Raw genomic sequence first — 26,651 nt, 5'->3', positions numbered from 1 at the left:
AGATTAATATTAAGTTTTATAAGAAAACGCGAAATATTAGATAATACGAATTTTTTTAATTCGATATATTTAATTTAGATAACTATTATTATAATAACTATTACTATTATTAATTTAAATAGCTTATTATTATAATAATCGTCGTCTATATATTTTCATATAATAGATATTTCTATCTTAAACGTAGATATAGTTTATTTTTATTCTATCGATATATATATCTAAATAATATTCGATATTTTAAAGACTTTAAAGTATTATAAACTTTATTATAATAATAATAAGATAAAAGAGATAAAAGAGATAAAAGAGATAGATAAGATAAGATAAGATAGTAGAGAAAGAGATACGATTTTTATAAAGTAACGAGTAAAGGCCTATAAATTAAATTTATAATTATTTTTTTAATTAAGACTATCGAGTAAATAGATAAGCGATCTTTAGTGAGCGAACTTTAATAAGCGATATTTGAATTCCTTGCGCTTTAATAATTATAAGACTATATTTAAGAATTCTTTTTTTATCTAAAAGCCTATATTTTATTCTATAATTAAAAAAAAAAATCTTAAAATTTTAATAGAAAATAAAAAAGTTATTCTAAAATCAAATAATGTATATCTATTTTTTAATTAGAGAGACGCGGAAGAACGAGATGTTAATAGTTATGAACGCTAATTTATTAATATATATAAAAGAATAAGATAGAACTAAGCTTAAAAATCTTGAATTTATATATATAGTTAATTATTAATTTAGGGTTACTACGCTCTTTAATTAGATCGACTAAGTTAGCTTAATAGCTCTCTCGCGCCTTTCTTATTAAAAATTTATATATAGAAGTTTTATACTTTAAAGTACTTAGCTTACGATATATATAGATACTTTATAATTCCTTAAATTATAAAGCTCGCTTTACGCTTTCTTATTCTAACGCTATAAAAATTATAAAGTTTAATCTATTATTAATAGATTAAATAAATATTTAAATATAATAGTTATAATAGTTATATTAGACGCGTCCGAGATCGAATAATAATTCTTTTATCTATTTATTATATTTCTTCTATAATTCTATTAATTCATTAATTATAAATATATTCGCTCTCGATATCTCTTATTTAAATATTGCTAAGTATCTAAGATATATATCTCTTTCGCCCGTCTTTTAAATTTCTTATTAACGTCTTTACTACTAATAATCGAGGCCGTAAGCGAGTTTAATAGCTATTTACTATTACTTATAAACGCGTTAAAAAGCTCTTAAAAAGAGTCTAAACGGATTTATAGCTATTGTTCTTCTCTATATACTTCTTCTAAGTTAGCGATACTTAATTAATCGCTTAATTAATACTATCTACTCTATTAGCTTAATAATCTACTTAGTTAAATTATTAATTAATTACTTAGTTATTTACTTAATTATTTACTTAGTTAACTACTTAGCTAGTTACTTAATTTAATACTTTATAAGAGAAGAAGTAAGAGAAGAAATTATAATAGATAAATGCGAAGAATACTACGGAGAAATTAAGCGGTAATAAGACTATTATCGTTAAGAATACGACTTAGCTCTTTAAGATCCCACGTTATATACTCTCTACGATTCTATATTAAATTATTACTTAGTAAGCGAAGAATACTACTATAACTTAGTCTATTATCTCTATTATATTAATATAATATATTACTATAATAACGTTAGAAACTATAATAGATAAATGCGGAGAATACTACGGAGAATACTACGGAGAAATTAAGCGATAATAAGATTACTATCGTTAAGAACACGACTTAGCTCTCTAAGATCCCACGTTATATACTCTTTACGATTTTATATTAAATTATTACTTAATAAGCGAAGAATATTACTATAACTTAATCTATTATTCTTATTATATTAATATAATATATTACTACGAGTAAAGGCCTATGAATTAAATTCATAATCATTTTTTTTTGATCGGGGCTGTCGAGTAAATTTTGATGAGCGATCTTTGGTGAGCGATATCTGAATTCCTTACCTTTAAATATCTATAAGACTAAATTTAGTTATTCTTTTTTTATCTGAAAGCCCACATTATACTCTATAGTTTAAACAAAAAATTTTAAAATTTTAATAGAAAACAAAAAAGTTATTCTAAAATCAAATAATGTGTACCTGTTTTTTTTTGATCAGGGCTGTCCGGCTGTCGAGCGAACTCTGGTGAGCGATATTTGAATTCCTTGCGCTTTAATAATTATAAGACCAAATTTCAAAATTCTTAAAAATTCGGAAAGCGCAGACTGCGTTCCAAAATTTAAAATTTAAAATCTCAAAAAGTTAATAGAAAACAAAAATGTTTTTCTATATGTTAATAATGTACACCTATTTTTTTGATGGTTGCGGACGCTAATTTGTTTACCCGTGGTGTCTAACCAAAAAGCGTAGACCTGACGAATTGATGATTGGCTGCACATACAAATTCAAGGTTTTCTAGTTCAGCCCTATCTTATTCTTTTATATATACTGATAATAACGTTATAAGAGAAGAATCTACTACGACGATTATAGTTAATTAAGTCTCTATAGAAGAAATATCGAATAATATATATTTAAACGAATTGAAATCGTTTAATATCTTACTCTAATAGCTATTTTATTATTCGAAGGATTTTACTGCGATAGAAGATAATATAGAATTTATATCACTAATTAGCATGTTATCTTTATTTCTTTTCGATATTTTAATACTTCTTATTATAAGAATATAGTCTTTCTCTATTTTTTATAGATAATTATTATAAATTAATTCTTTATACTCGATATACCTTTCTAATTAAGTCTTAGCGCGCCTCTCTCCGTATATATATATCTATATATTATATAGATTAAATTAATTTTATAATAATAAAAGTAAATTAAAAACGTATAGTAAGCGATTAGAGTTCGATTTAACTTAGAGCTAGAGCTAAAATTCGATTTAACTTAGAAAAATTTAACTCTATAAATTTAATTTATAGGCCTTTACTTATTTATTTATAATAACTTAGTCGATCTAATTAAAGAGCGTAGTAATTCTAAATTTATAATTAACTACATATACGAATTTAAGATTTTTAAGCTTAGTTTTATCTTATTCTATTATATATACTAATAGATCGATAAGGTTTAAAAAATAATAAATTAAATTTTTCGATATAGAAGTCTTAATAGTAAGAAAGAATTAGAATCTTTTATTCTTATTATATAGAGTTATTATAGAATTTTAATAAGTAGTAGATATTTCAGTATTGAATCGGACTTATCCGATTTAAAAATTTCGCATTTTCTATTATTTCGCGTTTCCTTATGAAATTAAGTAAGGTAGCGGCTGGTAATCCGTATCATGAATGAAAATTTTATCTGAACTTCCCTTCTCTACCATGCTTTAGCGGCGTATTCTTCCGGTAACGAAGGTATCTATGAAATGGGCGTGTTCAATTGAGAGAAGAAAGTAGTATCATTGATATGCATGCATGTTTGAAATTCACAAGTACAAAGCGAACCCGCGCTTATCGTCCAGTCTTTGAGGCTCTATCATCATCCCATTCAATTTTCCCTGGTTCCTCCTCCTTCTTCGCCTCTACCTGCTCTGTCTCTTTATTCGGAGTTTTTCTTTCCCTCTTCTTCTTCTTTCCCTTCTTCCTCATCCTCCTCGTCGTCCTCCTCCTCACTCTCGGAAGTACTTGCTTCGCTCTCTGTTGGGTATTCGGGTCCGATGGATAAGAATGGATGAGCCGGGGGGTGTATACGCTCCCTGGAATGATGACACTTATAGCAAAGATCGAAGGTCAGGCACTTCTCGCAATGATATCGGATTCCGTGAATGAACTATATATGCCAGCGTCAACAAATGGTGCAGGAGGGATTTGGAAAAGAATTGTGCTGGGACGAAGACCGCTAGTGGAATCACCACGAGGTACCTACCGAACAACAGTAGTCACACCATGCTGTTTTCCTATCTGCCTGTCTCTCTACATGGGAATGCTTATGCCATAATTCACTAGCCTTCGTGGCACCGAGCTTTTCTTTTGCCTTTCCCTCCAGTAACTGAACGACCGTGTCAACCACGCCATGGTATCTAGCAATCTTGGCCGGAGACCACTCCCACTTCAGACCTTTGGTCGTAACGCATGGATCCGCGCCACGGTCCAGTAAGAGTTTGATGACTTCCTTTTGGGCACTCGGCAAGACTTGTTTTAGAGTAGTATTGCTGCCCCTCGCCGCCCATAGCAAAGGAGTCCAGCCATCAAGATCAGGCTGATTCACCAACCGCCTCGATAAAGATATAATATGATTAACAACGTGGACCATGCCGCTGACAGAAGCCCAATGTAGTGCTGTTCTACCCATCTTATCGACTACCTCAACATCCGCTCCCGATTCGAGAATTGCGTGAAAGACTTCTATGCTCCGCGCCGCTGCGAAGTGGATGGCCATTCTACCCATATCATCTTTGTCATCAATACTCGTGCCCTTCTCGAGCATCAGTCTCACAACATCGAAGCTTGACCTTCCGCAAGCTGCGTTGAGCGCACATCCATGCAAACCGCCAACGATGCCGAGATCTGCGTTAGCTTCGTTGATAAGATAAAAGATGACACTCTCCTGCTGCTCCTTGGACGTCTCTAGGCCGCGGCACGCAATCTGCAAGGGTGTTCCGGCAACAGGATCAACAAGATTCACTTCTGCGCCTATATCAACGAGGATCTTCACGAGGCGGAGATTGAGAAGGTAGCAGGCGATGTGCAACGGGCCGCCACGTATGCCCCCTACAATGTCAAGCTTGGCTTTCTTTACAAGATAAATCAATACCTCCGGAATATTGCACCATACTGCCTTGCAGACTGGCGTATCTTGGTTTTTATTGCGGAAGTTGACGTCTGCGCCAGCGTTGACCAAGATTCTGGCAGTTGTGATAGAGGTGTCAGAGTTTATACAGTGGAGCGCGGTGTCGCCATTATCATCAACGAGATCGATCTTAGGTCTGTATTCCATTAGTACCCGAAGAACATTTTCCATGTTTCTTTCAACAGCAAATTGCAAGGGAAACTTATTCCGCTCAGATTGGTGGTTAATGTTCGCTCCGGCTTCTAGGAGTAATCGGATAACCTCAGGGTTACCTGACTTCGTAGCAACGGTCAGTGCCGAGGCTCCTTCCGCCGAAAGAAGCTCCAGGTCAGGGCTGTACGACAGGAGCACCCTCACGACATCGAAAACCCCGCTGTAGGCCGCAAGGAAGAGTGGAGTGGAGCCCTGCTTCGTGACACTATTCACGTCTGCGTCATTCTTCAACAAGACACGGGTCGTCTCGGCGTGAGAATAGCACGAATGAAGGGGTGTCCAGCCATCCAAAGAGTGATGTTCCAGGTCTGCTCCTCCGTCGATCAGAATTTGGACAATGTCCGCAAACCCGAGGTGAGCAGCAAGGATAGTCGCAGTGCAGCCGTTGCCATCCTCATGGTAGACATTGGCACCCTGCTCAAGTAGATATGCTACCAGAGCTTTATCTCCCTTCATCGAAGCTTTTTGAAGCGCGTCCTGGTCTTCTAAATCAGTGACATTGATCTCTGCTCCATGCTCGATGAGCACCTTGATAAGTTCGAGATTTCCGGTCTTGGCGGACTCAGAGAGAATAGGAATGCCGTCAAAGGATGTATTTGGATTAGCTCCGTGTGTGAGCAACAGCTGGCAAAGCTTAACATGGCCATTCAGAGCAGCGTGGAAGAGTGGCGTTCCAATTTCTACTTCCTGAATCTCTGTATTTGCATGGTTCTCGAGTAGTAATTGGGTACACTTATAGAAGCCATAGTAGGAGGAAATTGATAAGGGCGGGAATCTGCCTTGCCGGATAGAACCCATGTTACATTCTGACTTCATGAGCAGCATTTTGACGACCACGTGACTACCGTTCCTACAGGCGATATATAGCGCAGTATTTTCGTTCTTATCTATGGTGGTATAGTCGGCACAGGCAGCCAGAAGGAGGCTGAACACAGTGGCTTGGCTATACTTAGACGCAATATGTAGTGGAGTTAGGCCAAGTTCATCCAGAGCTGTAAGGCTGGCCTTATTATATAACAAGACTTTGACGACTTCTGCGTGTCCATGTCGAGCTGCGAGGTGCAGTGGCGTCCAGCCATGCAGCGTGGCTGCCGCTTCAAGTGAAGCTCCGCACTTGAGTAGGCGCTTGATCACATCATTTAGCCCGAATTGCGCTACCCGACATAGGAGAGTAGGTGGCCATTTGAAGCTCTCGCAACGCTGCTCAATGTGTGTGATCAGCAAGCCCAGAACTGACTCATCGCAACGAGAGGATGCGGCGATAAGCGCGTCTTCTAGATTCGATTGACTGTATTCGCTATCGAGAAGGAGTGTGCGAACGATTTCTAAGTCCGTATTCTGTGCTGCCTCTGTCAACGCTATGGCACAGTCCTCATTGTGATTCGGCTGAGTCCCTGGGTCAAGCCATTCCATTAATAGATCCTCTAGACCCAGCCCTGCTAGAATGGGTAGCCTGGACTTGAATACGCTTTCTGTTTGTCTTGTCGGCCTGCATAATGACCAGTATGCTTGAGTCCAAAGCCGCACAGCATTTGTATCCCGGCAAAACTCAAGAGCACTTTCCAGTGGTCGATTCGATCTGGGGATGAGCTGGTAATGCCTTGCCCAATACTTAATTGCGTACAAGCAGAGACTGGACCTCAGATTGAGGGTTGGTGATTCGAGTAGATTGGTGAGAAAGTAGTTGTAACTTGTTTCCATAGACTCGTGCACCCGTGGCAGAGAGAGATAGAAGAAGCAGGTCTCGGTTATCTGTTGATGTGCTGCTTCTTTCACATCATACCAGGCACACTTTTGGGCATTACTCTCGTTCTGAAGAAAGTCGCGTGCGCCGGGATGGCTAAGATGGACTTCGTTGTTTTTGACGATAAAAATGCCCTTGAAAACCTCTTCAAGCTCACCAGTGATATCTTGGGAGACGAATGCGTCAAGATCTCCAGTTCTCATGCAGAGGCTCTCACCTTGAAGCGTAAGAGCAGCACCGAGTTCCCACACGGATAAAGGATGAAATGAGTATAAGGTCCAGATTAGTACCTTCCGAGCCCAATGCTGTCTTTCTAACGGAATGCTTGCTAGAACTCGAACAAAGATCTCCTGAGATGTAGTGGGAGGTAGAACGTCAAGCTGCCGTTCAGTCGCTGATCTTGTGAGCGGACCTTTGCTAAACCTGAGCTGGTTCAGAACCAGACGGCGCCAGTGCCTATCTCGCCCACATTCCAAAAGCTTCTGAGTGATTCTCTTTTTGAAGCCGTAGAAGTTTGGTCGATGCCGAATGAGTTCTATGACTTCAAGATCAACATCTAAAGCTATCGTCCTGCTATCACCTTGAGCATCCTCTCGATGATCGTCAAGGTTGATAGTTGGCCAGTCACCAAGCACTGAGTGGAGATTGCTACTAGTGCTACTGGTGATAGCGACCTTGAAATGTCGCTCAGTGTGACTGGCAAAGCTACAAATATCTTTTAGAAATGAGGTGCACGGACTGTCACATTCGTCCATGCTATTGATCACGCACATAATGCCACCGTGCTCATGACTGGACAGTATATCTCGGAAGAGCAGCTTCCAGTCTGTTTCGGTCCAGTTTGAACTGTGAAACATGTGGTCAAACTGTAGCCTCACAGCTTTATAGACCTCTTGGCGTTCGCTGAAGATCTGAAGCATGAGCGTATTCAGCATGGTGACTATCGAGTTGAATCGTTCATCGTGTTTCTTGAAAGTGAAATATGTGACGATTTCACCCTTATGCTGTCGGATGGGATCCATATTCAAAGACCTAAAAATGTGTCCAGAGGCATTGGACATTCCGCTAGTTCCATGGACATGGAGTATACTAGGTTGTTGGCTGTTGATCCACGTTTTGTATGCCTTGTGTTCCGTAATCCATCTTAATCGACGTCCCGTATCGGTCGAAGGCCCAATTGGGTATACCGGAGCAGCGAGAGACCAAAGAGTCTGCAAGAACTTGAAAGAACCGTCACTGGCCACTAGCGCTACAGTTGTCTATTAGGGGCGGCCTTCGTGTTCTTCATAGGATGTATAACATACGAGAAGCAGTCTTGCGTAGCTGTTTGACTATGCACCCATATATATCATCGCTGAGAGTCATCTTACACAAGCTCATATGGGATCTCCAGCATGCAACCCGCCTCTCAAGCGGCAGGTCTAGAGTGGACGTAAAGGTGTCAAATATCTGCCCTATTTAGTCTTTCGGTCCGGATAGACAGTAGCTTATGAATGATAGCCTTTATGCTGCAACTCACCCTTGAAAGAATCTCTTGCTCCTCAGAATATATGTTCAATATGTTGGCGATCAATGGTGTTTTCAAGGTCAAAAAAGCCTCATTGATCTCAATGATCGACTTGCTTAGCTCTCTGATGGTGTTTGCGATATCGCACGGGCACACAGTTTTATTAGCGAGAATTAATCTGGCCATACTGTCTTCCAGTTCTCGAGTGCTACTGCACCTGTGCGGACAGCCAAAAAAGATCTATACCATATTAGTAAACGCCCTTCCCATGCTACAGCAGCCTGGAAAAAGTTTCGCACCAGACACCGGGCCCAGTCCTTAATATCCTTATACTTGCTGTTCTCCAGCGTTGCGATCCATAGAGCCTATGCGGACTATCAGAGCTGTGTTTGCATTGTGACCATGGCTTAATGAAAGACCGACTTGCAAGTATCTTACCGTTTTGACAACAATACCTCCCAGGTCATGAGTGATGAACACGATTGGACGCCGCGTATCCTGTGGTACGAGATATTAGCTGGCTGTCCCATTCCAATACTCATGACCAGATTCCACAGGATATATACAGCGACTAGATCCAGTCCTCTTCTTAGCTCGACGAGATCATCCAGCAACTGCAAGGCCGCATCCTTAAAGCGCCCCATCTTGCAGAGTCCTGTCTCAAATCTACTCGAATCATAGCCAAAAGTCATTACCCGGGAGCTTGGGTTATCTTCGTATATCTGGTGGAGCCACTGGCTCCCTGGCTGCTGGTTTGATTCCTCTAGCATCCACGTACTTTCACGGTCGCCGTGAATACCGTGGACAGCTACAACACTGTCCAAATCTTAGAGATTACGACTAAAATGCAATGACTGATCAGAGCTGGAGGGCCGGGGCCTTACTCGAAAGGCACTGAATCGTATGCTTTGGGAACAGAATTTGAAAGTGACCCAGCTATAACCAGCATACCTCCTTGCTCCTTTACCTTATGACTGGATGTTCTGTCGTGCGTCATGTCGTCCTCAGCATTCACAGTCGAATTTTTCGTGACCTCTGTTATCGTCTGATTTTCTGCCTCTGCTTTTGCCTCCGATCGCGCGTTTTCCTCCAATCTTGGCTTTGGTTTGGTGTCACCCTCCGGCATCATGGCTACAAGGGTTGTATACCTTCCACGAGAGGGACGCAGTCAGGCTGAAAATGGCGTAGAGAGAAATGGTGATTGCACATCAAATACCTGATCATCATTCGTTTAGCATCCGTACCCTTGCTCACTTTGTTTCATAGGTGGATGGTTTTGAGGGAATATATTTCGTTGATGCATCTCCGTGGGGAAGCTGCGCCGGTAGGTGTGGACCCCACCCAAAGATCTGCATTGGCGATCATATCCGGACCAGTACTCCCTGTCTAAGGTCCTGCTGTGTCACGTTGTCGGTACCAATGGGAAGATCAATCATTGCACCTGCAGCAAGTCTCTTCGGAATTTCTTCCGCTTCTGCATATGCAAATGGGAGGATCGGTGGATAGGTAAGATGATCGAGATAATGAGCAAGGCAGGGTAGCTATAGCCGATTCACGCATTTGGCTACCAGGGATCAATTGCTTCATGTTCAGTGGTGTGGCACGGAATCTAATCAAATGCTCAATGCTTGCCTGCCAAACACATTTTCTGTCTTACATTTCTCATGTCTCCACATGTCGAGGTGCAGGTTCTAGAATCTTTTCTCCAACCTGCAGTTTTCAGCCGTAGACGTGACGGCTTATTCATCTTATCGGGAAAGAAATAGGTCTATATGAAGGGAATTGTCTTCTAAATGCTCTTTCTGCTTCGTACCCGAGCTCCTCCCAGCCGCCCACGGTCCCCGTTCCAACGTCAAGATCAAGTCATTAGTCTAACATGATGCCAGACGAGCATGCCAGCCTTCAATCAGAAGATTGGACCCATCTTGACGAATACGACTCCGAAGAAGACCTCTCAACCAGCCAACTCCCTTCTTTCGACATCGGCCTCTTCAAGACCGGTGATGCAGGCAGCCACTTCCGCACTGAGAACGACCCCTCAGATCCCTGGCAACGAGCCAACATCATTGAACGCAAGGGCGCCGTTGACATCCGCTGCTCGTGTCTCGATGTAGTCCATGGCGATTTCTCTGCTTCCAGCGACCTTTTCGCCACCCTAATCGTGTTACAATTCCGCTTCGATCCGCGTAAAGTGGCAAGAAGATTTCAGTCTGTCAATATCGAGCTAGAATTCAAGGGCATGGAGATCAAAGAGACCGGGCCAGAAGTCTTTGCAATCGCCCCCAATGGAAGGATGAGTTTGGTGCCAACAACACAGCATGAAGATACGAAGCGAAATCTGAATTTGCAATTAGGGGGAGCAGCGCCCATTGGGGGATTGACGGCAACAGGAACGGTAGGCTGGGAAAAATCTTTGAGTAGAGATACGAAAGATCAAACGACCGTGACAGGATCCATTGATCTGAAGGGGAGGAACTACGGGCCTTCGAACTGTGTATCCTGGACTCTGCTGGAGAACAAGACTACTGAAACAGGGGTTCCCGCGTTGATGCAGACGGCGATACTTCTAAAGCGGAAGCATGAAAACCCTTTTCAATGCGTGGTCAAGATTGACGCTAAGGTCGATTTCTGGAGTACTACTGAGCGAGTATTTGGGCTCAAGGGGAGGGCACCAAGAGACGATCCTGTCTTGTTCGATCCTAGTTTCCCCTCGACGTCAAAATTGCGGAAATACAATGAGAAGGAATTGGGGTCATTTGAGATGGAGAGCGTGTGCGACGTGACCTTCATGACTACCCTTGACGATGTCATGAAGACTAAAACCCAGTAAGGAAACTTGTCCTCATGATGGCTACTTGTCTATTTGGCGAGAAAGATATATCTGAATTTCAGTATGTGTGCTTGACACAACGAGTCGCAAAAGCCGATGCCGCGAGGCTCGGGTTCCCTCTGTGTTAGATTCATTAGATGTGCGACTACGAAATTCCAACTCAGAGACTCCGTAAGTAGATAAGCCTAGGCTCTCTCGATGCTGTTACATATCTCGTGCATGATTAACATGAGTGGAGACTCAGGAACTTGGCGCTGGCGTTTATCGAATCCCACGAAAACGTAATTGCAGCAATCATGCGAGGCTCCTAGTGCTTACTGTACTCTGCCAAGATGACTGATGCTTTGAGAACGAAACCGCAGCTCTTGCCGAGGGTGGGTGAACAAATGGGGCAGCTTGCAGATGATGGAACCATCGTTATCTTGGAGTCTACCTATGGATACTTTGGATCAATTTATGAGGCCATGTTCTATCTAGTGGTCTAGACTCTTCTCTAGTGCACCTCTCTGAACAAGATTACCCTCCAGATTCTCTGGCTTCTTTATGAGACTGACTCATTACAGTGCATTTGGATTGGAGAAGTCAAAATTGTTTGAATCGGACTCAGCATGATGTCGGCCTTTTTTATGGAGAGTCCTATTGATACCGTCAAGGAGTCAGGCTTAGAGAGTGAGAACAGTTCTGATGAGGAGGACACTCACTCTATCTTCCAGGCTATCAAAGAGAAGATCGATCGAAATGAAGTCGATTTGCGTGATCGCGAGAAACTCGAAAAATTCGCCCATAAATACGGAGACTACCTTGGAGATAGTACCTCAGAAGAACACGACAAAAAAACACTTTTGCATCTGCTTGTGGACGGAGCAACAGACCAGAATTTTGACAAGTACGAACCGCTTGCGAAATTTGTTATCAGCAATCACCCGAATACTCTGAAAGAAAGCGACAGGGTCGACGAGACTTCCTTGTATTGTGCCGTCTCGAAGAAACGCAACGAGCTCGTTCGACTCATGTGTAACACGCACCCCGATATCAACAGTGTTCTCGAAAGAGTCTGCTCGAGCAATAAAGAAACTTGCATCCATGCTGCGATCCGTAAGAGTGTTACGCCAGAAATTGCTGTTTTTCTTATCAACAAGGCAAGTAAAGAAGTTCTCTGCCTTCAAGATACTCAGGGCAATACCCCGTTGCATCTAGCAGTGGAATACAAGCGCTGCACCAAGGAGCAGCTACAAGTCGTGGAGACACTTGCAAAGCGATGTAAAGGGGCGATGTACAAACGGAGCAAAGGTGAGGCATGCCTTTCCCCGTACTTGTATCATATGCGCACTCGTGCAGAGGCGCAGGCAGCTCCGGTCGTAACCGAGGTCGCAAAGGAGAAGAGAAAAGGCAACTCTCAGAGGAAGATACACGACATCAATGTTGTCGATAGGGATAGTCTGATAGGAAAAGATGGCGAGGGCGGAAACCTCAAGACTAATTATACGGAGGAGTTGAAAGCCTTAGGCCCTTCCGTAGGCTTCAGCCGACAGAGAAAGCCTACTCTTGGAAAACCGCCAATGAGTCCTCTTGGTGCATTCAATCAAACATCGTCGATGAGACATGGACCTCTGAGTCCGTCTTTTGGCGTTCCCCGAAGTGGCGAGTGGACACAGGGATCGGACGAACTTCCGAGAGACCGCAAGGATGGCTATTCGAGGACTCTCAGTCGACAAGACACAATTTCGAAGAAATCCGAGAAACCGAGGAAAAGGAAGAAGCAGGAAAATAATAGACTCCCAAAGGTCACAGATGCAAGCGCAGACGCCGTGAAAGATCTCCTGATGTTGCACTGCATGCGCACGATGAAGACTGAGGATGCGGAGGATTTTCTCTACGGCAAGGACCAAGGTGAGTTCCCTCGTGCAGCTAGTTGGTGAAACGGGTCTTGTACAGGTTAGCTCCTAACGACGGGATGTTTTATGCATAGGGAAAGAAATTTGTTTCGATTTGTGCGACCAACTTTCTTTAGAAATTACTGAAGACCAGATCTACCAAGGCTTCGCCCCTCTGGAATTTGAGAGCGTCTTGCAGTATGTCGCTTTCCCAAATCTGCAAATTAAAAAGAATTCCCCCCGTCCTCAGAGAGGAACGTCCGTCAGACGAGGCGGCAACGGCCGCGATGACATGACGATTCTGTTCGAGTTCCTCCGGACGAAGAGAGTCAAACGCATCGTTCGTGTTATTGTAGCCGATAGAGATAACAACGCACATAGTGATGCTGCGGTGGAGATTGCTTTGAGAACCTTCAGCGTGGAAATCTGGGACTGGCAGAAGTTCGATATATGTACAGAGACAATTGCGTTGGCCGCGCCAGATGTGGAGGAGATGCATCTCTATTGGAGTGGCAACAATGCTGTCTTATGGGGATGGAGCGACAAGGAGGTCTTGAAGCGAATGAATTCGTTAAAGAAGATATATTTGCATACCACTCAGGTATTTGCATCAGCACCAAACCCGAGACCTCCATGAACTTGAAGGAAGCTAATGCACCATACACTCACATAGGGACTTGAAGCCGCCCACCGCACCCTGGAAAATGTCTCCAAGTATAAAGACCGCATAGCAATTCGTTGCCCTCATGTCTCAATCGAGTTGATCGACGAAACTTCTCCCCAAAAGCATGAATCCAGCAATACTCACACTAACGCAGAGCGGGAACAGCTTGAGATTCGCCATCGGTGGCTGATATGCATGGACGACTTCGCCGACTTTATGCGAAATTTGCAGTATCCTAGTACGTCCTATAAACCGGTAAAAATAGCGCTAATAGATGATGGTGTTGACATGAAAGAGGACGCTCTGCATGGGAAAGTCCTCGGAGGAAGGAGCTTTTGTTTGAGGGACGAGCAGAAGAACTTGAATAAGTCTTTCTATTTGAAGAGCGGTGGACATGGGACAGCCATGGCAAGCTTGATATGCCGAGTATGTCCACACGCAAAATTGATTGCGCTGAAATTAGACGAGTACCTCGGCCAGAATCTGGAGAGGCAAATCACCGCGAAAAGTGCCGCGAAGGTATGAGCCCATTCAGAGATCCGGATGTAGGTTAACTATCTTTCTGATATTTGAGCAATAGGCCCTTCAATATGCTGTAGAGAGAGAGGCTGACATCATATCCATGTCTTGGACAATCGAAAAGACAGATGAAAACAAATCCGATATCGATGCTCTGGAGCAGGCGGTCCAAGACGCTGCAAACAAAGGAATCCTGATGTTTTGCGCGGCCAGCGACGGCGGTGCCCAGAGCGATCGAAGTTTTCCCGCTAGGTCCCTAAAGGAAAAACTCTTCAAAATTGGTGCGGCGACAGAAGAAGGCAGCAAATGGAAATGGGTTGGAAATGCGACAAATGTCGATTTCATCTTCCCAGGCCACAAAGTCGTTAAGGAACGCTATAACGAGGAGGGCCCTATACAAAGTTGCAACCTCTTGACAGGCTCGTCGGTAGCAACAGCCATAGCAGCAGGTCTTGCGGCACTCATCCTAGATTGTGTCCAACGTGCTGCATTGTACTACGAGAAGTTGCTTCATGACCAGAGGACACTCAACTCAACCCGGCCACCAACCCAGAGGGACGGTTCAGAGATCACAGAAATTCCCCGTGATCCCGAGGCGGACTTGAGAGCGCAACGGAGCAAGGTCGAGGTCGACGAAGCGATCCAAAGAGCGGAGAAAGTGCTGCGGGAGGATTACGACAACCTCAAGGGTCATGACAAGATGTATGAGGCATTTCGCAAAATCGGATTGACAGAAAACAGGTATGTCAAGGTGTGGGATGTCTTCCAAAAGGCGCACATAGAAGCTGTGGGAAAGACGCCGGAAGATAAAAATGAGATATTGTCCCGAATTGCGCAGCGTCTGAAAGGAGGAGGTTTTCAAGATCAGTAGGTGAGAGTGATACTGGTGGTTTCAACTTCATATCCCTCACTTCCGAAAGCAACCTTCCAGAGCGAGGGCTCGAGTTCATCGAATACTACGAAGCTTGGTCTATCCCATCGTCTGGCAGGGGGTAAAATTCAGGGGTTCCGACCGAACATCAAAAAACACCCCCATAGCATGTTAGTGTAATTCAATGACGTCTGCTTTCACACAAAATACTTAGTGTCGCGATCAATCTTTATAAGCAGATCTAAGATTTATTTCTTTACTTTATAAATATTAAGAGATTTAATAATTAAGTTTATTATTCTCTAATAAGTATTAATTAGAAAGTATTATAATTCTTCGATAAAGTCTTTTACTACGCTATAGAAATAGCTTTATTACTTATAATTGTTACGAGCGTACCCTTGACACACCCCTCAGCCCTATGGCTAGCGGGCCTTGGCGGAGGCATCCCCTACCATATCATGCCTCCTTCCCACATACATAGTTCGGTAGCCTTATTATCCTATTCTACCTCACCCATATGACGTACCTCTATGCTGGTCCTGACATTATAATAAGGCTCCTTCGTACACCCGGCGAAGAGAAACACATACGGGCCAATCAACGCACACTCACGCCCATTCGGATTAGCGGACGAATGGTTAATAAACAAACGCGCTGGCAAGGGCTTTGTCAAGATACTAACTTGAGACCAAGACACCACGACCGGTTGAGGTCAAGACAGGAACTTGAGGCATCGTATCCTTGGGTCAGCCCACCAAACGGGTAATTCGTTTCGGCATGACGGAACGGCCTCTGGACAGCAGGAGGGATAAAGCACCGCTGGACCATTCGTAGGATTAGCGAATCGAAAAGAACTCATCAAAACACCCCACAGTGAGCCTGCTACAAGGCGACGGGAACAGACCCGAAACACAGCAAACGTACGATCTCTTCACTGAGCATGTCGACAACACACATAGTGAGCCTGCTACCAAATGGCATTCAACACATTCGATTCTTATCACCTACCTCCTATCAAACTCTACGACAAAGGATGGAATGGATGGACTTGATGGCAAGAGCATGGGAGACACAGGGCAAATCTACAGTGCAGCTCCCAGGCCAGGCTGCCAACGGGTGTTGGAGGTGGATTCATGACACATGCATGCGTTGGACTTTCTTCAATTCTACCGAAGGACTATGGCAAGAAGGACTATGGCAAGAAGACTGGGCAAGGAGAAGAACTCGGAGAATCTTGCTGGTACGCAGGCAAGATGTGGCTATATCTCCAGGATCTCTGAAGGATATGGCAGGCATGGCACAGTCAAGACCAGCATGCGGCCCGGCAAAACCTCGGACATGGTGTTTTTGAACGAATTGAAACCATCCGATGTTCTTCAGAAAATCGATCGCCAAGACTCGGATTTTGACTGCTGCAGCAATACCATACCTTGACAAATCTTCTCCAATCAAGGCCTGCAGGGACTATGGATGTTTGGAGATACAAGGCAAGCAATGGGCCTGCATCTCCGGTCTACCAGCCATGGGGGCCATGGCTCTTTGAGAGGGGGGAGTACTGTTACGAGCGTACCCTTGACACACCCCTCAGCCCTATGGCTAGCGGGCCTTGGCGGAGGCATCCCCTACCATATCATGCCTCCTTCCCACCTACATAGTTCGGTAGCCTTATTATCCTATTCTACCTCACCCATATGACGTACCTCTATGCTGGTCCTGACAATACTTTCGAAGTCACTACTTTCTTTACTTATATCTTTTTCTTTCTTAAGAAATTCTTTAATCGTTTATTTAATAATATTATTAATCTATTTTATATTAAAGTCGTTAAGCTTTTATTATCTATTAAGAATTATTATATTTTCGTAATTTAGCGTAGCTTAGTCTAGCGTAACTTAGCGTATAACTACTTTCTTCTTTTCTTTATAGCTTTCTAGTATTAATTATTTAATTAAAACTATATTAAGAAATATCTTTCTTCTTTATAAAATTACTTATTTGAAATATATATTTACTTTTTATATTTATAATCTTAATAATTAATAATAATATCTACTTTTTTATATTTATTTACTATTCTTATTATTTTATATTAGAGACTATTTTTATATTAAGAAATTTTCTTTTATTAGAATAATACTTTTTATATTAAAAGATATTCTTTTCTTTAAATTAAAGAATCTACTTTTTTAGAGAAAATCTATTTCTTCGTTATAGAAAAGCTATTATTTTATATTTATAACGACTCGTTATTTATCTATTTCTTATTTAAAAAAAAAAAACTCTTTATAAAACTTATTTCTTTAAAGCTATCTATCTTTCTTTCTTTATAAAAATATATAAAAACTTTAAATTTAAAATTCTTATACTTTAGAATCTTTTTTAAATTTTATATAAAGTATTAAATTTCTAATATTAATTTACTTTTAGAATTAATCTAAATTTACTACTTTTTTAAAAGAAGGATTTTTTTTAAAAGAAAGAATCGCTATAAAAGCTATTCGATTCCCCTTATCTTTTTAAATAATTTTTCTTCTTTTAAAAAAAACTTATCTCTTATTTTTAATATCTTTCTTTCTTCTCGATAAAGCTTTCTTTTTATTTTCTTTTTATATCTTTTTTATAATAGAGTATAACTATTTATAATCGATAAAGTTAGAAAATCTATTCTATTAAATTTAACGATTTTACTTATCTTTTAATTTTAAGCTTTTTTAGTAAAAAATCTTAAATTTTATAAATAAATTTTTAATAAGAACGAGTAAAGGTCTATAAATTAAATTCATAATTATTTTTTTAATTAGTACTAAGATTATCGACTAAATAGATAAGCGATATTTGAATTCCTTACGCTATATTAATTATAAGACCGAATTTAGAATTTTTTTAAACTATTCAAAAGCTCATATTTCGTTCTTTCATCTAAAAAAAAAATCTTAAAATTTTAATAGAAAATAAAAGAGTTATTCTAAAATTAAATAATATATATCTATTTTTTAAACTATTCGACTGTCGAGCGAACTTTAATAAGCGATATTTGAATTCCTTACGCTTTAATAATTATAAGACTAAATTTAGAAATTCTTTTTTTATCTAAAAGCCTATATTTCGTTCTATAATTTAAAAAAGAAATATTTAAAATTTAATAGAAAATAAAAAAGTTATTTTATATGTTAATAATATATATATTAATAACGTATATCTATTTTTTTAATAATTGCGAACGCTAATTTATTTATTCGCGATAAATTAATCGATCTAATTAAAGAGCGTAGCGAACTCGAATTTATAATTAGTTATATATATAAATTTAAGATTTTTAAGCTTAATTCTATCTTATTCTATTATATATACTAATTATTATTAAATTATTAAATCGATTATATAGATTTACGATTTATCTATCGATATTCTTTATAATTAAAATTTATATATTTAACGAAGTCGATCTTAGAGTATTAACTTAATCTCTCTTTCGAAGACTACTTAATTAGAGAAATCTCTTATCTATTCTCTTTTTTAAAATTATAATTATAATTCTATAAATACTCTAATAAGAGTAGTTATTATCTTTATATATAGAGTTTATTATTATATAAATAATAATTATTTTCTTATCTAATAAGTTAAAATAACTTACTTTAAATTTAAGAATATTTTTATTCTTACGAATTTAAACTTTAACTTAAGAGATTATATAAATACTTTTTTAGAGTTATTAATTTATTATCTTCTATTTTTCTTAAAATAACTTAATTTTCTTATCTTAATAATAGAATTTCTTTTTTTAAACTTAATAAAAGTAAAGAAAGAAGATTTATTAATTTTTTTTATTATTATTTATAATACTTATATAAAAAACTTAATCTCTTTATTAATCTCAATTTCTATTTTTCTTTTTATCGCTTTTAAATTCTATATTAAAAATAAATTAAGCTTTAAAAAAATTAAATATATTAAATTTTTAAAATTTTTATATAATAATAGATTTAATAAATAGAATTCTTTTTCTATTAAGCTAAGCTATATTTAATAAAATATTAAAAAATAATAATAAAATTTTTTGGAAAATTTTAAAAAATTTTAAATATAAGATTTTCTAATAATAAATCTAATAGATTAGTTTTTAATTAATTAAAAGCTTTTAATTTAGAAAATATCGCTTTAAAATTTAATTTTAAAAAAAATTAACTTTTATAAAGTTAAAAGAGTTTTTAATAAATATCGCTTTTATCTATAGAAGTAAATTTAATAATATAATAAATTATACTATAAGCTATATAAGTAAATTTAAAAAAATTATAATTTATATTTAATATTATAAATTTGATAGATTTATAAAAAAAATTAAGGTCTTCTAGATAAGCTACTTTAAGAAAATCTAATAATAATTTTTATATTTTTAATCTAAGATTCTTTTATCTAAATTTTGCAAAATTATATAATATTAATAATATTATTTTTAATAATAAAGAAATTATATATTAAAATTTTTTTTTTTCTATTAATATATAAAGAATTATATTATAATTAAAAAAGAGAATATTATATATATAAATCTCTTAACTTTTTTTTAAAAAGCTATCTTATTTTAATAGCTAAATATTCTATTTTAAAATAAAAAGAATATAATAATATAACTCTAAATAGAATTAAAAAAAACGCTTATTTAATTATAAAATTATTTTAAAATATTTATATTCTTAGCTTTAAATTTATTTATAAAATAAATTTATAATATTAATAATATTGATAATAGATATAATTTTATAAATTATATATAAAGTATTTTTAAATATATTATATAAATAGAAATCTTTAAAAAATATATTTAAGCTATTTAGATATAAAATTACTTAAAAATTAAATTATAAATTATTATATCTTCTTTAACTTTTTAGATTATACTTTATAAATTTATAAAGAAACTTAATAATAAAAAGAAACTATAATATTATCTTAATTGCTAAAAGAATTGTAATATAAAAATATATAAAAGAATATTTAAGATTAAGAATAAGAGAGAGATTAAGATTAAGATTATAAATAACGATTTAATAAAGATAGATTTTAAAAAGCTTAAAAGCGATTATTTCTTTCTTCTTATTCTTTTATAATAGATTTATAAATATATAAAGCTCGTTTTTATTAGTTAAAATTATTATATCTAGATTATAAATATTAATAATAATTAAACTTTTCTATATAGTTCTTATATACTTTTTAAACTTATATACTTTATTAATAAAATTAAGATAATTAAGTATTTTCTTATATATAATTATTTAAATAATAATTTTTATAGATTTAATTTTAATCCTAGATATAGACTTTAATTATAGCTTTGGGAAATTAAGCTTTAAAAAACGCCTTATTAACTTTTAAGCAGTTATTTATAATTATAATTAAAAATATCTAATTAAATTAGTTATAATATTTAAATTAAATAAATTATTAGAATTATAATAAATATTTATTTTATCTAATTAGATAATATAGCGATAATTAAAAATATAATAATTAAGAATTTATAGAAATATCTATATCTTAATCTTTATAGAAGATATACTTTTATAATCTTAGAAATAAGAGCTTTATTTCTAAGAGCTATTATAAAAATTATAATCTTATATATTTATAGAATTTTTCGATATATTATATAAGTAATAATAATTATTTCTATAATATATATAAGAATAAGACTTTAGAAGATAAAAAATCTAATTATAAAAATGAGAAAGTTAATATTAAGTTCGTCTTAATTACTTATTATATTATTATAAATAAAATAAAAAGTTTATTAATTTATTAATTTATTAAAAATATTAAAAGAAGTTTTTATTTAATAATTAATTATATATTTATTTTAAAAAGAAATCTTATTATTAAATAGCCTCTTTAAAGAATATTAAGAAGATTTCTAGAGAGAAGAATTCTATACTCGATTTATTATTAGAGAAATTAATATAAATCTTTAAGAAAATACTATTAATAAAGATATTTATTTTTAAAAAACTCGAGTTAATTAAATTTATAATATTTATAAATTTAAATAATAAAATAATCTTTTAATTATAATATTATCTTATTAAGCTATTTAATCTTTTTTTTTAAAATTTTATTAAAATTAAAATATCTAAATATCGAATATTTAATAAATATAGAAGATCGAGTTTTTTTAAAGAGATTAATATTCTCTTTCTCTATTAAGAAGTATATAACTTCGATTATCTTATATAAAATTAATTTAAATTAATATTCTATTAATAAATAGATTACTCTTTCTTTCTTTATAAAAGATAAAATTTTAGAAGAAAAGTCTATTATAATTAAATTTACTCGAGATATATATATTATAAATAATCTTAAAGTAAATCTTTTAATAGAGATAGATATATTTAATTTAGAAGAAGTAGTAATTAATCTTTTATAAAAAAAAGTAATTTTTATTAAATATAGAAATATTATTATATTAATATAAGCTATTACTAGAGATAATATAAGAATTTAATAAATTATAAAATTAAAATAATATTAAATTATTTCTTTAAAATCTATAGAATTTATTACTATATTTTTATAAGAAAAGAATCTACTTTCTAATTAAGACTTTCTTTTTAAATTAAAAATAAATTATTAAGATTATAGATATAAGAAGCATATATATACTTCGAGAAAGAAGTTTAACGAAGAAGAAAGATGTTTCTTAATATGGTTCTAATTGATTAATTAAAGAAGCTAGAAAGCTATAAAGAAACGAAGAAAGTAGTTATACGCTAAGTTACGCTAGATTAAGCTACGTTAAGTTATAAAAACGTAATAAGTTACCCCCTTCTTATAAAAGTTATCTTATTCTTAAACTTTTTCTTTATTTAAGCGCTTTCTTTAATTCTAGTATTCCTTTACTTCTTACTTAGATTTTTCTAAATTAGAGAAAGAAGATCTAGAAAAGATAACTAAGATTAAAAAGAAGGGAAAGAAAAGGCGTAAAGGTCTAGACGTAAAAGTACCTTAATAAGATTTACGTTTTCTTCGATTAAGCGCTTTCTTTAGTTATAGCATTTAACTTCTACTTACTAGCCGAAAAGATATAATATATTCTATAAGATATTCTATATTAAGTAATATTATATTATACTCGAATATAATATAAATAGAGTTAAATATTATTTTATTTTTCTAATATAAATTCGAAATCTTAACGAAATATTTTACGATATAATATATCTATAATATTATATTATAATATAATATATATAAGATATCTTAATTAAGATTTCTATATTTATAAAATAATTCGATTAAGATAGATAGAATATATTTATTTTTCTTTATTAAGAGAGAGAAAATATAAAGAGTAATTTAATATAGCTATTTATCTTTTTATTAATAATAATAATTAAAATAATAATTAGAATTATAAGTATCTCTATTCTTCTTTTTAAAATTATAATATAAAAAAATATTCTAAATTTTAAATCTTTAAATATTATAAAAATAAAATTTTATAATTATCTTTATTTATATATTTATCTTAATATATTAAATAAGCTTAATAAATTTTATATTTATTCTTCTCTTAAATTTTACTTTACTCTTCTATTTTACTTTATTTTAATTCTTTTAAATACTCTAAATCTATCTTTATTTAATTAAATTTATTAATTATTTATAAATAGATTCGCTTTTTAAATTACTCTAAATCTCTTTATCGAGATTAAATCTATTATTATTAATTCTCTCTAATTATAAATTTATTAATTATCTCTCTATATATTATAAAATATTAATAATATATCTTAATAAATTTATAAATATTAAATTTATTAAAATATTTTTTATAAGCTTATTATCTTCGCTAATATAATTATTATAATTATTAATTAAATTTTTATATAAAATATTATTAACTCTTTTAATCTAATCTAATATATTAAAATCTTCTTTAAAATTAAATTAAATTTATTTAAATTTATTTTTTTAATATTTTATATAAAAAATTATTATTAGAGTATAAAATATTATTAATAAATAATACTTTTAAATATTATAATATCTTTTAATTATTAAGAAATATTATTTATATATAATAGTTTTCGCGAGAAAATAAAGAATATTATAAGTTATTTAAGCGATTATAATATATTTAAATTTTAATTTCTTTTATTATTTTAGAATTAAAAGATTCGCTAAATTATTAAAAGAAGCTTTATAAAGATTAGAAATAAGATTATAATTAAAATAATAATAAAAAAACTTATTATTTCTTTTATATTATTAAAACTAATTATATTTATTTTTATTATTTAAATTTTTAATCTTAAATTTTATCGTTTAATTAAATATATTTTTATTTAATTAACTTATTTACTTAGCTCTTTATAATTAATTATTTATATTAATATCTTAATAATTTTAAAATATTCTTTTAAGCGCTTTTTAATAAATCTTTATCTATAATTTTTTTTTAATATTAATCTTTTAATTTAATTTCTTTAATTTTATATTATTATAATTTAAATATAAAAGCGTAATTTATTTATATAGATAGTCTAAATCTAATTAAGTTCGATTATAATAAATAGCTAATTTCTTATAAACTATTTTAAAAGCTTTAAAAAATTCTTTTTTTTAGAAAATTCTCTTTTTTCTTAATTTTTCGAGCTTTTTATTTATATAATAAATAAATAATTATAAATATTAAAGATATAATAAATTATAATCTTCTTTTCTCTATTTATTAACTTTATAAATTTATAAAAAAATTTAATAAATTAAATTAAATATTAAATTTATTAGAAATTAATCGAAAATTATTTAGATATTTAAATTATAATTTTTATCTATAATTATTCTTTATTATTTAATTTTAAATAGATAATTAATTTATTTTTTAAAAAGTATATAATACCGATATAAAGAAGTAGAGCGTAAATTAATATCTATTAAATTAAATCTTAGCGAGTTTTAATATTCTAAAAGAATTTAAAAAAGTATTTTTAATAATATTACTTCTTTTTAGAAAATTAATATTTATTTAATATTAAAATATTTTTATTTTAAAATTATTTAATTTATAATATAAAAAAGATCTCTTTATATTAATTACTAATATTAATATATATAGCGATTTTTTAAATCTTAATATAATTAATAATATAATAATTAGAATAATAATAAAAAATATTATATTTTTATTAGAGTTATTAATAGATTTACTATACTTATTTAAACTTAATTCTTATTTTCTTTATTATTTTAATTTTTTTAAATTTTTTTATTTATTAAAATAACTTTAATATTATCTAGAAGTTTTTTTAAAATTAATTAAATAATATATATTATAAATAATTTAAGAATTTAAATTCTTTAATATTAAGCGAGTTATTTATTACAAAAAAAAGATAAGTAATTAAATTATCGAAGAGTATATTATTATTATTAATATTATTAATTATAAATTTAAATATATAAATTTAAATCTTATATTTTATAAAAATTAAATTAATAATACTTACAAGTTTTTAATTAATATATTTATCTTTAATATATTTAAAATCTATAAAAATCTTTTACTATTATTAATTAATATTAATAAAAAAGATTAAAATTATTATAAATAATTAATAATTATAAAATAATTAATAATTTAGAGCTAAAGAGATTTTAATATTATTAATTAATAATTTTTTTAATAATCTTATCTTTAACTCTATAACTTTTTCTATTAATTAATTTTTTGTAATAAATATTAATTTTAATTATATATTAGAGTTAAAATAATATAAAAATTATAATATTTTAAAATTATTAATAATTATAAATAAAATATTAATATTTATAATTTAGCGATAAAATTATTTTAAAAAGTCTTTATATATAAACTTTTAATTTTCTAATATTATAAAAAAATCTTAATATTATTTTTTCTAGAGTAAATAATAAGCTAGATTTTCTATTTATTATTTTATTTATTAATAATTTATATTATCTAATTTAAAAATATATCTAATTTTTATAACTATTAATTAGATTTATTTATTATAAATTACTTAAATTAGATTTCTTAATATATCTTTTAAACTTAATATATATTATTATATCGCTTATTTTATAATCTATAAATAAATAAATTAAAATCTTATTATAGTAATAATAAATAATATATAACTCTTCAAAATCGATAAGTATATATTCGTTAAATTATATTTATTTCTAGAATTTTTTAATTTTTAAGTCTTAATAAATAGATTAATAGTTATTACTAGATTTAAACTAATTCTATATAATCTATACTATCTTTATTTATTACTATATTTATTATTTCTTATTATTAATATTAAAAAGAAAATAAGATTTATTATTATCTTTATATTAAAATATACTTATTAATATCTTATACTAAGTATTATTAATTAAGAAAATTAAATTTATATTAAATAAAGATTTAAAAATATTTTAAAATTAAAATATTTAAAAAGAAATTAAAAAAATATATAAATAAATAAAATATTAGAAATAAAATAAGATTAATATTTAATATATAAATTCTATCTTCTTACTATAATAAAAACTTATATTACTTTAATAATATATTATTATATTATTTTTAATATTTTAAATTAAAGATTAACTCTTTCTAATTAATATTATAATTAATAATTATATATTTAAAAATATATAATAACGCTAATATAGAATTAATATTTAATTTAATTAATTTAAAGCTCTAATTAGCTTAATTATTAACGCTTTTCTATTTAATATAATATATATTTAATTTACTTTAATACTACTTATTTATTATTATATTATTTTAAATATTAGAATTAAAAATTAATTCTTTTTAATTAATATTTTAATTATTAATTATATTAATAAGAGCGTATATTAATATCTTAAAACTATTAAATAAATTTTATTAAGTATTAATATAAAATTAAAATTTAATTTAAACGCTCTAATAATTTAATTAATTAAATTAATTATTATCTAAATCTTTTATATATAAAAATTAAATCTTTTATCGCATTAAAATTATTTTTAAATTTTAAAATCTTTTTTATTAATATAACTCTCTCTTATTTAAATAATATTAAAATATTAAAATATTATATTCTTTACTTTTATTAAATTTAAAGAGTCTTAGAGTTATATAGTAATATAGAATTAGAAAGATAAATATATTCGTATATCGATTTAATAGTAAAACTAATTCTTAAGAAAGTAAAGAAAATTCGAGAGAGATTACTTATTTAAGTTTATTCGCTAAAACTTCGTTAAGACTTCGCTAAGCGTATATTAAACGATATAAGTTAAGTAATTTAGAGTTCTCTTACTTAAAACCCTTAAGCCCCTTTTCTAATAATTATCTTTTTTCTTTAAAGATTTATTCTCGAATCTAAGTATAGAAAGAATATTTTCTTATTATTAGAAGATTTATTAAAATTTTTTAAATCTTATAGAAAAAGAAGAGAAAGAGTTTCTTATAATAGTATAGTATAAATATAATATATTATAAATATATAATAAAAGTATATAACGTTAATAGATAATATT

General features: G+C 32.0%; 3 protein-coding genes across 3 annotated transcripts; 2 read left to right on the top strand and 1 right to left on the bottom strand.

Annotated features, from left to right (window-relative positions):
• Positions 1-3,619: 3,619 nt before the first annotated feature.
• HO133_009134 (uncharacterized protein) lies at positions 3,620-9,460 on the bottom strand (the record flags this gene model as incomplete). Its single annotated transcript, XM_037299995.1, has 8 exons — positions 3,620-3,850; positions 3,947-8,076; positions 8,132-8,276; positions 8,347-8,574; positions 8,634-8,699; positions 8,773-8,832; positions 8,901-9,150; positions 9,219-9,460. The coding sequence occupies 8 exons, from the start codon at positions 9,458-9,460 to the stop codon at positions 3,620-3,622; spliced, it is 5,352 nt and encodes a 1,783-aa protein (XP_037154821.1).
• A 750-nt stretch (positions 9,461-10,210) lies between these two features.
• Positions 10,211-11,164, top strand: HO133_009133 (uncharacterized protein; the record flags this gene model as incomplete). The annotated part of the gene is made up of 1 exon (XM_037299994.1): positions 10,211-11,164. One exon carries the CDS (start codon positions 10,211-10,213, stop codon positions 11,162-11,164), a length of 954 nt encoding a protein of 317 aa, XP_037154820.1.
• A 608-nt stretch (positions 11,165-11,772) lies between these two features.
• HO133_009132 (uncharacterized protein) lies at positions 11,773-15,092 on the top strand (the record flags this gene model as incomplete). Its single annotated transcript, XM_037299993.1, has 4 exons — positions 11,773-13,054; positions 13,134-13,639; positions 13,712-14,221; positions 14,283-15,092. 4 exons carry the CDS (start codon positions 11,773-11,775, stop codon positions 15,090-15,092), a joined length of 3,108 nt encoding a protein of 1,035 aa, XP_037154819.1.
• Positions 15,093-26,651: the final 11,559 nt, after the last annotated feature.

This window comes from Letharia lupina, assembly GCF_014066315.1.
Source record: "Letharia lupina isolate WasteWater1 chromosome Unknown contig_6, whole genome shotgun sequence".
Classification (NCBI taxonomy): Eukaryota; Fungi; Ascomycota; class Lecanoromycetes; order Lecanorales; family Parmeliaceae; genus Letharia; species Letharia lupina.
The sequence above is the reverse complement of the archived record's forward strand: the minus strand, read 5'-3'. Positions and strand labels throughout refer to the sequence as shown.